Genomic DNA, 15,145 nt, shown 5'->3' on the forward strand with positions numbered 1-15,145 from the left:
TTCATCTGTTGTCTATGTTGCTAGAGGCAAGGAAGGTATCCCAGAGGGAATATGTGGCTATACTCACCCAGTTTCACTCATACCCAGATCAGAAAAGGGAGAAGTGCTGAGGTACTTACTGTCATTAAAGACTTTATCATTTTTATCCACATATTTTTTTCTGTTTTAATGTAGTAGGAATCTAGTTGATTTACTGGATCAAAACACTTTTATGTGCACTAACTAATGTTACTAACATTAACAACCAGTATTTATTATGCAACTTTTTGAGAAGTAACATTTCGTTAGTTTTGATCGCTTACATTTTTTCAAGTGTTTATGGTTGACATATTTTTCTAACAATAGTTTTTGTATTACTAGTAGCACTTTTTTAGTAACACTCAGTTTTAGTAATATTTCATGAAAATATTCTTTACTTTGATTCTATTGGTACTTTGAATTAAATTGCCTGCATATTTAATTATTAGTTGGAATTTTGTAGTAATCTGTGTAATACATACAGATATTCAAAAGGCATAATGAATAAAGTGTACAGTAACAGTCCAAAACCAAGCAAATATGTTGCTTTTTGTTTCGCACGGCATCCAAAGGCACTACAAAATCATAAAGAGTCCACAGAAAAGTAATGAAACATTTACACGTCCTGGAAAAATGGTATAAGAGGATATACTTAAAAGATTAAACTAGCAAAGAATGAGCAGTGAAGAGTGTGTATGAAATAGTACATGATGTAGAGAGGTGAACTGGATGCACTCTTTTTCCCTTGCTGCTTTTTTTTCCCCTTCTGCTGTTAAACAAGATCAGCGAACATTAAGCTGGAATGGAATACATCCAATAGTGGTAGAAGGAAATTTATGTTTATGACGTGCGTAGTTAACCTGGTGAATGTAGCTACTACAAGACACTATTAAACTTAGGCACTCAGGGATTAGTTTTTTTAGTAACATGTTTTAGGCTGAGGTAATGGCTGAGATTCCAAAAGCGTCTAAATGACTGGGAAACACAAATCTGGCTGATTTTTTTTAATTTCAAGTTACATAAGCACTGTATAAATCACCAAGATAGTGAATTGAATCAAATGATGAATCAAATCTCTGTGTAAGACTTGCGATGCCTTGAAGTGTAATGGTTTTACAAAAGCTGCAGAGTGCTGCATAGAAGAAACAAATTGTCATTCAGCTGTTTGTCATAATGAAGGAAAGTTGTACAGCACTTTGGCTTTAGGCAATACCAGATCCTTCTGAGACAAAACTGCTACGACGACCACTGAGGGGGCTGATCGGTTATGGCAGTTCCTGTGTTGCAGCAGTGACACAGCAACTTTTCTTCCTATTCCTTTCATTTTTTTTCAGTATTAGAGCTGATGAAAGCAAATGCCAATTTCTTTTACATGGGAAATAGGAAAAATCCTTACTGTATAATACCCTATGATTTTTTTTTCTTTGACAGAAAATGAAGCATGTGTTGTGGGTTTTTTTTTTTAATCAAAAAATAATTATCAAATAATTAATTAAGTTGTTGCTTAAGTTGTTACCACAAGCAGGAAAATATAACTGAATTTTTTGGTTGTGTTTGGTTTTTGTTCACAAGCATGTCTTTCCAAATACTTAGTTATATCCAGGTCTGCTATATCTGTTGTTCTTTCTGGGTTTTTTGAGGAATACTTAAATATTTAGCTCTGTTAAGACTGCAAAAACACTGTGAAAATCATCATAGCAGTTACTTGTGAGATTTTGCTACCATATGAGACTAAATAGGGCACTTAAAGTGTAGAAGAATAGTATGGATTTAATTACTGAGAATACCAGATAGTCTAATTAAAAATAGTTTTCCAACTGCAGGTATTATAAATGCATATCTAGCTCATCTTCAGAATTTTATGATGAGTGAATAAAATGGAATCATTAACATTAGAAGAGCATGTAATACTCAAGATCCTATATTAATCTTTGCAAATAATAAGAAAAAGTTGCAGTTCAAAGAACCTGCTTTCAAAATGCTTTCTACCATCAGCTTTGCATTCATAACATAATAATTTTATGCAAACCTTGTTTTCCTGCCTTATGAGTTACTTAACTCCTGAGCCACAAAATTAGGTCATAATCATCTTTAATTACAACATACATCTAAACTGCCAATAGAAATTTCATGGAGTGAAGTTCTCAGTGCACTGATGAAGAATCCCAAGAAATAGAGATGGACTTGTCATCTGGCTGCTCCAGTAAATGTGCTGTTTTCAGGTTCCTTAAGATAGGAGTTCAGATAGGGTTCTACTAGAAACCATAATTTGGGTTTTGCAAAATTTTGGCAAATCAGAGACATTTCAAAGTCAATAGTGTCTCTCTTTTTTTTGACCAGAAATGTTCTGCTGTCTATAAAATCTTGTGAATATGTTTTATAATTTAAGATGGCCTACCACTCACTATATAATTGCATCTAATTGGATTCTGAATGTTAATTACTCAGTTCTACATTATGTGAGAATAGTGGGAAGTAGTAATAGACAAAAACAAAGCAGTAATTTAAAATGTCCATTAAAAGTGTAAGAAAATATTCTTTCTAGTATATTTATCTTTGAAAAATGATGTTAAGGTGTAAAATAATGAACATAAGCATGAAAAGAAAAGGGTTACCTTCAAGAACTACATTATCATTTTATAATTTGGATAATCTACCCAGGATCATCAAAACTTGATTCCATGTATATTTAAACAAAGTTTGGGATTATCACTGTTCACATAAATAATTCATGTTCTCACTCTTTTTCCCCTAGAGTAGGTTGTTGTCAGACTTTCTGAATAGTTAGCCTAGCGTGTCTGAAACTAACCTGCCAAGCAATTGATGCTTTTCCCCTGGGCTTGAGCTCTTTTGATGTGGGTTTTTTTGTGGGCTCAAAATTTATTTATTAGATCTAAAAATTTAGAAAGCACAGAAAACTTGCTCAAAAATATTTCCAAAAATACTAGCTAGAAATTTCTCTATTAGTTTCATAAAAAACTTTCATTTTATAGTTTGTACTGTTTCTCTTTTCTCCTTTAATGGTGCCTTTCTTCGGGTTACTGGGGAACACTTCAGTAACCGATTATCTTTTAGGAAGCGGAGGGACTAGGAAGATGTGATAATGTTAATGAGGGAAACATTAAAGAATTAATACGATGGAACTCTTGCAGCGAGTAGAGCTGAAGACTTTCAACACATCATGAGTGTGTTCATTTTTAAGGTTCAGAGAGGTTGCAGACACACAAAAATGTGATATTCAATTGAATTAGAATGTATTATAGTGAAGTTTATCATTCTGGGCTTCATTCATGCCTAATATGATTACAGATCTCTCTAAAATCATTGACATCTGGGCTGAAAGAAACTATGCTTTTCTAGAATCAGTCAGCAAAGCTGCTGTGTGGTCTTCCACATAAACTGTTGAATAGGCATTATAAAATAGAGACATCTTTGCAAATCCTACTTTTGAAATAGTAATTACTTTGATTGTTCATGAAGAAATCCTCCTTCTGAAAGAAATGTTACTATGGTACCATATACGAGGAACAGACCATTTTCCTTAAACGTTACCCGATGTTAACATTTTTCACCTTTTTAGTTCTGTAGTGTCCTGTTTTTAGATATTCTGTTTTCCCTTTAAAATGCAGTTTGCACTGCTCACGTTGGATTACTCTTTTAAGCATGTGTGGTGCTACTTTATTTGTAAGCTGGTAGCTCTTTCTTTTTCAACTCCAAAACCACTTCTGTGGGTCCTAATGTGTTCTGTCTCAACAAATGTTTGCGCCTGTGTCTATAGTATTGTTTGAGTCATTGAAAGAAAAGGCATCTGGTTTATAAGCAAATTAATATCTATTGGGGAAAAAAGAAAAGACGAAGTGACAATCATAGTCATTTGCTGTAAGTGACTGGTATGTTTAAAGATAGGAAGAATCGGGCTGAGCCCCTGAACTTGGTCAAGCAGAACCAAAAATACTATTGAGGGACATCTATATGATTAAGAGAGTTCTCAGGAGCAAGCTAACTTCTCTGTCCCCATTGTTTTCTCCTTGGGTCCTCATAGCCTCTTTCTGAGGATTGAACTATTTTCATGCAAATTTTAATGCAAAGCTGTAACCACAGATAAATTCCCAGAGGCCAAGACTTCAAGACTGAAAACAGCTGTTCTAAACCATAACACTTCAGTCTGAAGTATCTTGTCTCTACTCTTCCTCCTCTTTCTTTTGCTGTCCCTCAAATAGTCGACTAGTTGATTTTATTTCTGAGATGCAGTATTTGTCAATGTTGAGCCATGACTACAGTTTTCACCCACCAGATTTCCTCCTGGTCTCTCCTAGCCCTTAACAGGCCCAGGATTTTGCAATTTCAAAGACCAGACAAGGCAAAGTCCTCTCTGCCTGTGGTTCTAGCATTCATGGATGGAGAAGCTAGTGAGTATTGGCTTAGTCCTAAACACAACAGTGGTTTAGCTGTTTTTTATGAGAAAGATAGAAATTCATGCCAATGTCTCTGTTGTATACAGAGCCACAGTTCCGCTAGATAAGCTCACAGCTAAGTTAACACTGTTCGACATAGGGCTTACAATATGGTGAATCTGATTTAGATAGGCTTGTTCTTTAAAAACACTAGAGAGGGAAAAAAAGCAATTATAAGTTAATTGCATTTTAAATAGGAAGGTCATGGCAAAAGAAATATATATAATTCCACTAGCAAAGCTCCCTGCCAGTTGTTCATTTAATGGGGAAATGTGTGGAGGGGTACAGAATAGCAGGAAAAAAAAAATTGAGTGTGGTGTGGTATCAGCATTTCTCCCAAACTTGACTCGTTAGAACAGTTTTGACAGGAGGCATCAACGTGGTTGTGGGCAGTTAAGTACATTGCTATAAATCTTTTATCCACAGACTGTGTAATAGAAAACAATATCCAAACTTAATACTGAGTTTAATGTCCTAAAGACTCGTCTGAAAAGACGTTTGTTATTGCTGTGTGTGATCTGACAAAACTTTAGATCAAGTTCTGTAGAAACAGCTTCTATGGGAGAGTTCTCCTGTGCAGAGTAGGCTATAGAACAAGCACATTTACTTTCATGGCTTGAATCACCTAAATAGATTGCCGGCACCACTCCATTCTGTCCATCTACCTCGTAGTCTAGTACCTCTGCAGACCATCAGTCTTAGAGACAACTCTCTACAGCCTAGAGGAAAGCACTACCAAAGGTGTAGACTTGGGATGAGACTTTGTCCCTGGCATTTCTTTTAGATGCCCTCTGCTTCAGGTTTTGCTATGAAGTGCATTCTGATACCTATGATTGTTTCCACAAGTTGCACAGGGATGGTTTAGTGCTTGACTTACTGCTGTGGATTCTACAGCAGGGGTCAGGAACTGAAATGCTTTTGCGTATTCAGCCTTTAATTGTTCACCTTGGTTGCTTCTTATGTGGCAACACTGAGATAATATAAAGTATCAAAAAATTGAGGCCAAATGAGCTGTAAAGCAAGCAAGGCTTCTAGAAGAGGAAATTATATATTTTATTACAATTTTTATGATAGCAAACAAAGCAAAAGAAACTTCAGAAAATCTAAGCTTCTACAGTTGATATGAACTGATGTTCTCTCCTTCTGGTGGGCTGTATGTTTCAAAGGGTGTAGAATTAGAATATGGCAACAAAATTGAACACCATTAGTGGCATTAGACAAAGGAGCTCATATTTGGTACTGTGTTCAGTATTTGTTCTTGTGAACAGAAAAGTTCGAGATATTCATAGTAATTATCTGACACATGAATTTTTTTTCTTTAAAGCAGACAGAGCCATAATAATTCTGTATTAATATTTAAGCTCTTCAATCTGGATCAATTTAACAGCTAACTAACTGTTACAATGCTAGGTTTGCTGAATCTTAGTACAGACGCAGTGACAGTAGCGCAGAGCTGTTTGGAGCTTCCTGTGAGATCTGCCCATGCATAACAAGAGGTCGAGAGGTGTAGAAAAGGGGAAAGAACAGATCAACAGCCTCTTCAGCCCCTCCATACTCAAGAATTCTATGGCTTGCTCCTTACACTAGCGTGTCCTTGATGCATTCTCAGTGTCTAAGTGTTACCAGTACCTTCCTAGCCACATACCTCCTGCCTGTTTTCCCAGCCTCCACTCACTCATTCACTGTGCTCCTCCTGCGGCTTCATCCCCTTGTTGCACCAGCTCCTGCACTGCCTTCTTGCATCTGCTGCTGACCCCACTTGTTCCTTCAGTACTGCTACTGCTTACTCACATCACTGGGACGGGAAAAGTAGTTCAAGGTGTGGGCTGAGGGACACAAAGGTATGTGGGATAGGGAAGAGAAGGTAGTGGCAGAGAGTTCTACTTCAAAAAGATCTAGTATCTAGTTCCTGCCTCATTACATACTTGAAAGTTTGTAGGTAAGAAAGGTATCATACTTGAACTGTACTCTGGAGAATTGGGAGTCTGTCTCTACAGACCCTAGGAATTCTCATTAGTCGCCATGTCAGGTGAACACAGCTATTCCAAGACTCTAATTGTGTGCTTGGTACCCATACTGAAATGCTGTGCTTGAATATATGAAAGCCTGTGTAATGGGTAGTTTCTTTAAAACAGATCATAAGAACCTTCAGTTAGGCAGCTTAATTTAGTGGATACTTTAATCTTCTAACTGTAAAACAAAGATAATTTTCTGTGTTTTGGTATCTGTAAGTTTGAAAAAACTTAGTCTATTTTTTATAAGAGAAGTCAGTCTTCTGTAGTGGCACTTAAAGGATTTCTACAAAACTGTGCTTTGGAAAGGTCCATATTTTATTATAGTATTAGTACAGTGTCAAGATTCTGTTATATTTACTCAAAAAGGAGGATAAAACACCTAGTTCAACATCAATCGCATAGGATTTTCAGAAAAAAATTTTGTTTTGACTGCAAGTGAAGTGAATTCATGATTGTGTATGGCAAGGAACCGCAAAGTTATGAATGCTGAAGGAAGTATTAATTACTTAGAGTCATTCCCTTTACAGCATTCCTTGTATTTTCATATCAGTGGCATTATATTTCCTTCTTTTGTGTTTACTTTTACCGTTGACTTAGTCTCAAGTTTATTACTGTATTAACAAGGATTTTGGGTATGAAGCAGAAGATTTTTCTTCCTAGCCCCACCAATGCTACGTTATTATATTCTAATAGGCTGGCTTTTGTCTAAACTAATGCAGCAATCTGTGTTATTTCAGCAGACTAATTCTAATGACTAATGTTTGAACATGGTTGTTGTGGGCAGCGTGTTTATATGAATTCAGTAAGTCAATGGAAGCTTGATCCTGTTTCTTCTAAGTCAGCAGAAAAATAATATTAAACTAATAAAATAATACTAGGGAGCAGGACCAAGACAAAAAAGTTCAAATTTCATTCAGCTGCTAACGTTGACTAGATGTTTTTTTAATTAATTCCATTTAGAGTTTAAGAATGTCGTTAAACTGTTCAAGGCCTAAAACTGAGGTTTGGGGGATACGGGTTTTGGTTCCAAATCGGTCTTCATTTGTGTGTGCCAAGACAGTTTTCATCTGTGCCTCACTTTACCTCGAATTAAAATTGGACAATTGTACTTGACAGGGGAATGTTAAGTTTTATTCATTAGGGCTTTGAAGTCTGTGATGGGTAAGTTTAGTGTCTGAAAACAAAGTATGTATGTCTGTTCCATTTTAAAATACTGAAACTGATGCTTAAGTGATAAAAAAAATGCTGTGAAGCAACCCTGTATTTTCTCTCTGTTTAAGCTAAATATGAAGGAACCATGGCACACCTTGCCTGTGAGGTCACACAAAATGAAATGAATAATTGGCAGGCTAGAGGGTCAAGAACTGTAATTTTTTTCTTCTCTGTTGCTTCCAGAAAGCTCTTGTTGGCTTTGTGGTTACTTTTTTAGATACTATATTGTTGTTAGGCACTCCAGAGCTGCTGAATGATACTCCCTTCCTAATACTGCTCAATTTTAACTGGGGTTTTAGAGACAGTAATGTCAGTAACTGGCTGTTTCCTGGAGCAATTCAGGCTGATAGCAGAATATTAAACATCTTATTTACAAGCAGATGAGTACCTCTGTGCTTGGCAGAACTGGATGGGCTGATCTTTTTAACACTAAAGGTATTTGAGAAATTCAGAAACAATGTAGTAGGTTTTGCTTTAGGCTGGCTATGAATCCGAAATTCAACTAACAGTCTTAAAAAAATCATAAATGTGGACCAAGTTTTGAGGGTTGAGTTAGTTTCAAGTCCATTCTTCTCCTTTACTCCCTGAAAAAGAATCTTACTTTTTGGAAAGTACGAGATCTAATCTCTCCCTCCCTTCTCTGGCCTAGGCCTCCAGTATCCTGAAAGAGACTTTTTCTCCAGTTTTCCAAGGTCTTCATAGGAACCGGTCCCCACTCTCGCAATGCCTGCCTGGATATAACTTTTATTTTTCTTTCATGCATGCCATACCAAACGGACACTTACAGAACATAGCTGTCCTGTCAGTCTGAACTAGAGATCCACAACAGTTTTTCACTGACAGCATTGTGATAGTAGGTCTGAACCTCCAGTGTGCTGCACTGCTTTGCACAGCTTTTCTCCTTGGTTGTAGTGCTCTGGAGGCCTGAAGTTCCTGGCTGGATGTCTAGTGTATGCCTGGTTCCAGAAGAGCAAATTTTGAGAGAGACATAAGTCCTGTCAGTTGAGTTGGCTTCTGCCCTCCATGAAAATGAAACTACTTGGGTATCTACCAGATACATGTGAACAGCCTGGAAGAAGGTACAGAAAATAATCTGTCCCTGAAGACAGTAAACTCAGGAAGGGCACTCACATTTCCTGACAGGAATTCTTGCAGTAAGTATGAGACTTGTTAGAATTAGAAGAGGTTTGTTTATACAGGGAGCGAGTTGCATAGAGACCCACTAGTTACATTGGAAATTAGAGAATTTACTTAAACTCTTCCAGGTTTGGTTGGTTGGTTGGGTTTAGCTCTGAATTATAAAGTAACCTGGAGTGATTTGAAGTGCTTTTGAACTGAAACTTGCAGGGTTAAAAAATAGACAGGTTTGTCTTGTTAAAAGTATTCAATAAGATGGCTTTTTAGCATTCTTTATTCATGCAGTAGCCAACATAACTCTTTACAGACTGTGTATTTTAAGCTTACTTCAAGGAGATTCATAACCTCTTGTTTCTACACATACCTGAAAACTGTCTTTTATTTTCAAGGAGGTTTGTTTTTTGGGGGTTTGTTTTTTGTTTTTTGTTTTTTTTGTAAAGCGGGGTACTGTTTCCTTGTTTGTAACCACATAGGAGTTAACATTTTATGGCTGACAGACATTCTTTTTCAAACGAGGTATATTCTCTCCTTATTCAGGAAGCTGGTGGGTTTTCTATGTACATGTGTTGGCCCCATTGTCTGTCTTCTTTTTACCTTCCTGCTTTTTTTTTTTTATTTTCTTTTACAGATGTCACCAGTCATCAGTAAGTCAGGAGACCTAAAATTTAGCTTGGAGCGTGACACAGATAGAGGCTCACCTGCAACACAGTAAGCAAGAAATACTTAAAACAATTTGCAATGTTATTTCTACAAGTGCTGTTAGAAAACTGTGAGAAATGTTCGACCAGGATATTTTGTTTTAGCAAGCAAAACAAGAAGTTAGCTTTAGGATAATCATTCAAAAAGTGGTTCGTACCTGAAGTGTGAAGGAAATAACAGTTTATGTATGTACACACACACATATGCATGCACACGCTCTCTTCCCTGAAAAGAGCAAGGACTATAACGTACATGAGAATCAAAACTCAGGGGTATGGGATTGCCCTGTGGCATCCCTTAGTTATGTATTAGGCTTTATTACTACAAACTGCAAACTATTTTTGCACCTTCTAAAAATTAATTTATATAAGTTGCATAAGGTTGTCACATACTGAGAAGATGCAAGCTAGCATCTTTGATAGTGACAATTGCGTTTTTTAAAAATTGTATGTATTTGTTGTGTGAAAGCTGTAAGTAGATAAGATCTCAAAATTTTGAACAAGAGCTTTCACCATATCTTTAGGTATTGCAACCATTTATACTTCAAAAAATACATCTGAAAATACTTCCTGTGTATGCCATTACAGGTATCTGTCATCTAACAGAGTTATTTCACTAATCGTTTTCCAGCCTGGTCCCCTCCCCATATAAATAATCTCTGCATATATGGTGTAGATGCAGATACATATCTAATTTTAACTTACCTTTAAATCTTAGTTTTCTATCTCCAGCTGTATCTAGATTTGAAAATAAATTGTGAGTGGAAAGTTTAGCCCTCATGTATGATGAGGAAAGAGCTGTATAACTACACCTTGACAGAATTTGGTATTGAATTTTGGGCATAACTATTCTGATAGGACGTACATTAAGGAAGGAAATGCCTTAAAAGCACAGTTACTCTAACGGTTGGTACAGTCTGTTAGAAGCCAGTATCAAAAATTTGGTATGACTCAACTCCATTAGTAGAACTTCAGGAAACTGACATCCACTGAAGAATGTGGGACCACGGAATTAAAATGTGGAATCACAAATGATTTAATCAAATTCAAGAATTTTGAGTCATATGAAATGTGAAATACTCATTTTAATGGAAACTAAGGCTGTCCTGAGAAGAGATCACACTGAAGTGTCATGCTGAAGAAACAGAGCCCCAAAACTGCTTCAGTTATATTTTAGAAAGGTGAGAGAAGACACCTACGTGCCTGAGTCACTGGAACTCCATCCTCCTGAACTATAGAGAGCAGGCACATCATGGAGATGCCAGTCTGAAGTCATGCTTCATGCCGTTGCTGTCCCATCTGGGCAAGGAGCACTGTTGCAGATCCTCATTCACAAGCTTTCAGGGTACTGAGCCATTTATACCTGATCATTAGTGAAAGATGCCATGAAGTAGCATTTGGTGCTATACCTTGTCAGGGGAGAACTAATTTGAAAGGGAGGAAGGTAGACATGTCAGTACTACACAGTGCTGTATTTTCCTTCCAGGTACAGGACATTCTAGGGTTTATTATGTTTTTGCTGCATTTGTCCCCAGTGCTTGTGTTTTGCCTGATGTGGAGAGGGCAGTTTGCACTGCATGTTCTAAGATCAGAATGCAAATCTGAGCAATATCTATTCCTGATGTAAAGCTTGAATCTGAAAGTATGTACTTTGCAGGCTCTTCCATGAACTAGAACATAATGAAATGCGATTCACTTGTCTTTGTAGTTATAGCAGCGACTGCACATATCACGTTTTTTTCAGAAAAGACTACAAGTTTTTGCCTTACTTTGAGAGCTAGAAGAAAGAAGGATCTTCTGGCATCTCTGATGCCAGCAGTTTGAAAGACTGTTCCATATTTCTCTTTATAGGCTATCTATATAGTACAGATTAGATAATAAAACATCTCAGAAACATGGCTGCATATTTTTCATGAAAACTCTCACTTCTTTGTACCTGAAACCATGACCTGCAGGGGCTGTGACAGAACTGTAGTTTTCTTGTTCACTGCAGTTGATGTGTCTTGAAATAACCTTAAAAAATGACACGCATGCAAGTGTTGCTATCTTAACTGGAAAAGTTTTCTATTTTAGCATCTAAAAGCAGTATCAACATGACCTGAGGTCCAGTCCGATCTGTACTTAAATAGTTGCTCCACCTAAAACATTGTTATCTTCCTGTTTTCTGTGAAAATACACTTAATATCCATGTCACATGCTAGTATATAATAGGAATTATGCAGTAAATAAACTTTGTAAGAATCAAGTGAGATGTGATTGCCAAGTATGCACTTTCACTATGGAGAAGTGAAACTGTTAGCACCTGCACAACTTGCTATACCTTTCTTTGAGCCTCCAAATGAATGTTTGCTGGTTTGCCTGTTAGAGCAGTATTCATTATGGCCACAATGCCTGCTCTAAAAGAAAGTGAATGGCAAGCCCTTATGACATGTCTGTCTTTCAGAATTTCTGGATGGAAAATATGGTTTTGCAATAGGAAAACAAATTTTATTCAAGGTGGTAGTAGATTTTTATCTTAGCCAAGCAGTTAACCTATCTTCTGCAGACTCTAGAAGAAACAGAGAAATGTCAACGTAATAGATGCTAAGTGAAGTAAAGTTTTTATCTAAGTATCTCAAAGATTTGATACATCATCACTTTTGATGTTCAAATAAAAGGATGAAAACTACGTCTCAAAATTTGAGTAGCTTTATACTGAAAATCTGCATAGTAGCCTCACCCTTCAAATATTAATGATTAATTAACTATTTGTCAGTACAGACATTGTCTCCTAAGATACGTTCCCATCGTACAGTTTTGTTGAGCTACACTAGGTAGTGCTCTCTGCATAAATTTACAAGTGATTACACATCAGACCCAGCAGAAAACAGTTTGGCAGACTGGTACTTATATTCCTGATTAATTATGACTTGGTACCCTGGTTTCCTCGTGGAGCAGTACTTCTCAAATTGTTCCGGGAATCCTAACAGAGAGGGTCTTAAACTCCAGAATGTTTTCCTTCAGGCTGTTCTACTATAAGAGCTGCAGCAATTCATGTATTCATGAATACATAATTTAACTTAGAAAAAATTTAAACTATAGGCAGATAGTCATCAGTCCATTAACAAGGCTGATGTGTTAACATTTTCCTCTATAAAATATGATTACCTTAGGACAGCATCACCAACAGTAATGCTCTTGCAGCACCCTTTTTGGGGAAACTGCACACATCTCATTCCATTCTTTAGTCTTGATTCATCCACTCGCTTATGTGTTTCAGCAGCATTCAACCTAACGGTTCCGGTCACAAACCAAGACCTCTTTGTGCTAGGCACAATACAAATTTTGAACAAAGACAATACCTGCCCTCGAAAGGTTACAGTCAAAGTGTTACTACATATTTATAGTTAAATAAAGTTACGACTTCTGTCAGGAGTGGGAGTTCATGGTAGAAGTGGTGCAACATCTGCATAATTCCTGGCATCATCTGCAAGACCAGTGTAATTCCCTTGTTAAAGGCACTACCTGGGAAAGATGCAGAAGTTTGACTGATGCTTTTGGCATTGTATGAAGTCTGATAGGCATAAATAGACATTAAAGTGATTTCTGATTCTATAAATCTGTCATAGTTCAGGTAAACTAAAATAGAAAAACTAATCTTATGCACTTTGCCTGCCTGTCTTATTCTTGTTGAAGAAATAAACCAGGAATCTCTCTTTAATTGCGAGTATTTTGGTGTTTGAGCTTAGGAAACAAAAAAAAAAGTGCAATGGCTTTTATGAGAGGAGACGACTGGTAATTTGTATTTTCTAATCACATCTGTTGACTATTGATCAAGACTAGCTGATTTTTAAGATCATGAGCAGTTCTTTTCAAAGCAATGCTATGATATGTTGAAAAATAGGCTAGTGGAGTGGTCTCATTTTGTCTTCATGTTTTTTCTGTCTTTGTTCTGCTGTGGAATGGTAGTTTTTATAGCTGTTTCAGCATTGTACTCAAGGGGGACAGGCACACAATTGCTCTAACACTTCAGCTGTGGATGGAAAAAGCTCTAAATTTGGGCTAACTTTGTGTTTCTTTTACTCTTTTTATATCCACTTTCCTCTAGAGGTGCAAAGAAAAAGAAGAAAAGGATACAGAAGAACGAGATAGAAAATCAGCACAACTTAATGGGTCTCGATACTCCTGTATCATCAGTTACAGCTAATGGTGTTGAAAATGAACCTACAGCCCATGGGGTGGAATTGAAGAAGAAGAAAAAGGCAGCAAGAGGCTCAAACGTAAGCACGAATGGAAAGACAAATATTGCCTTTGAGCCTGAATCCTATGACGTATAGTCATAGTTTAATTCTAAATACTGGTGTGATATTCGGTATATACGTTGAAGGCTGCAACTACGATCTCACTTCCAGGATTAACAAGAAACAAAGAAGTTAAAATATCCAAATATGCAAAATGGCGCTAGTTGTGACTTACCAGTGGTGTAAACCTGTTGTGGAAGACTTTTGCCCTGAGTTCCATGAAATCAACAGAACTTGAATGTTCAGCTCCTCACTGGACTGGTAAAATCTGAAACCGACTTTCATATTTCATGAGAACCCCACTGACAAATACAATGTTAACCAATTTAATATCTTATTACACCTTAATTTAGGCTGAACAGGCATTTCTATACACAGTAGATCAATCCATTGGGAACAGAGAATCAAATGAAGAAGTGTGATCTAGAGCAAAACAAGCCCAACCACTACATAAGTTATTAAATTAGCATTTTAAAATGTGTTGTAAGTAAAATAGAGGAGTGTTCAGAACAGTAAAATTCCAAAGGAAAGCTGACATTACAGTGTACCTGAAAACATAAGCTTTTTAAAAATATTTTCCTGACATGAAATATTCACTTAGACTGCATTTCACAGCTCTGAAGCGAATTGTTGAGTAACTACCTATGCAACTACACTGTCTTCAGCAGGACTACTCATGCTTACCAGTGTAAACAAGTGTTGCAAATTCCAGGCAGTTATATTTTTCAAATGAGGTTTTCTGCACATAATAAAGGTGCATTGCAGTTTTGTCAGAGTTCCTGGCTGCTTCGGCAGCAGTCTTGCCAAATATACTTTCTTTTGTCTCAATGAAATATTTCATATCCAACTGTGCTGTTTGTTTTACTTGTAGTCCTTATTCACTTGTAAGTGTCATTAATCTATTTGTTTTACTTGAGTATTATGTTGTGAACTTTTACTAATGATTTCACTAATTATCTACAGTGCTAAATAATTTATATTTTATATTAAAGGAAACACTTTCTATCAGTTAGCGTTGGTATTTTTTCTGGCTGATGATGTCCAGTTTATTTTTACTCTGCTAGGAAATTCTTCCTCCTCCCCCTCTGAAGCAATAAATAACATAAAATTAGAAAGCCCTTATTTAGTAGACAGGGCACTTGATTCCATTAAAAAAAGAAGTGAGAATAACAATGTTGGGCACTGATGTGTGAAATGCACCCAGATGCAGAGGACTAGTTGCTATATATTGTAATATCTTCCCTGCACATATTTTAAAGCCAGAAAAATCTGTAAACTTGTTTCTTCTGAGTAAAGCATGGTGACAAAGACTCTTTTTTGGCCACACTGGT

At 36.6% G+C, this 15,145-nt stretch overlaps 1 protein-coding gene across 5 annotated transcripts in view; it reads left to right on the plus strand.

The window, feature by feature from the left end:
• Positions 1-14,747, plus strand: part of AHI1 (Abelson helper integration site 1) — a 98,413-nt gene extending 83,666 nt beyond the window's left edge. For 3 of the 5 annotated variants that reach the window (XM_082306413.1, XM_082306416.1, XM_082306414.1), the window contains 2 exons: positions 9,465-9,544; positions 13,622-14,747. In XM_082306413.1, coding sequence (XP_082162539.1) covers positions 9,465-9,544; positions 13,622-13,850 — 309 coding nt within the window. In that variant the 3' untranslated portion in view covers positions 13,851-14,747. The remainder of the gene's footprint in view (positions 1-9,464; positions 9,545-13,621) is intronic. The other 2 variants (XR_014227618.1, XM_082306415.1) reach the window with 2 other exon arrangements.
• Positions 14,748-15,145: the final 398 nt, after the last annotated feature.

Source organism: Platalea leucorodia (assembly GCF_965183815.1).
Source record: "Platalea leucorodia genome assembly, chromosome: 3".
NCBI classification, from domain to species: domain Eukaryota; kingdom Metazoa; phylum Chordata; class Aves; order Pelecaniformes; family Threskiornithidae; genus Platalea; species Platalea leucorodia.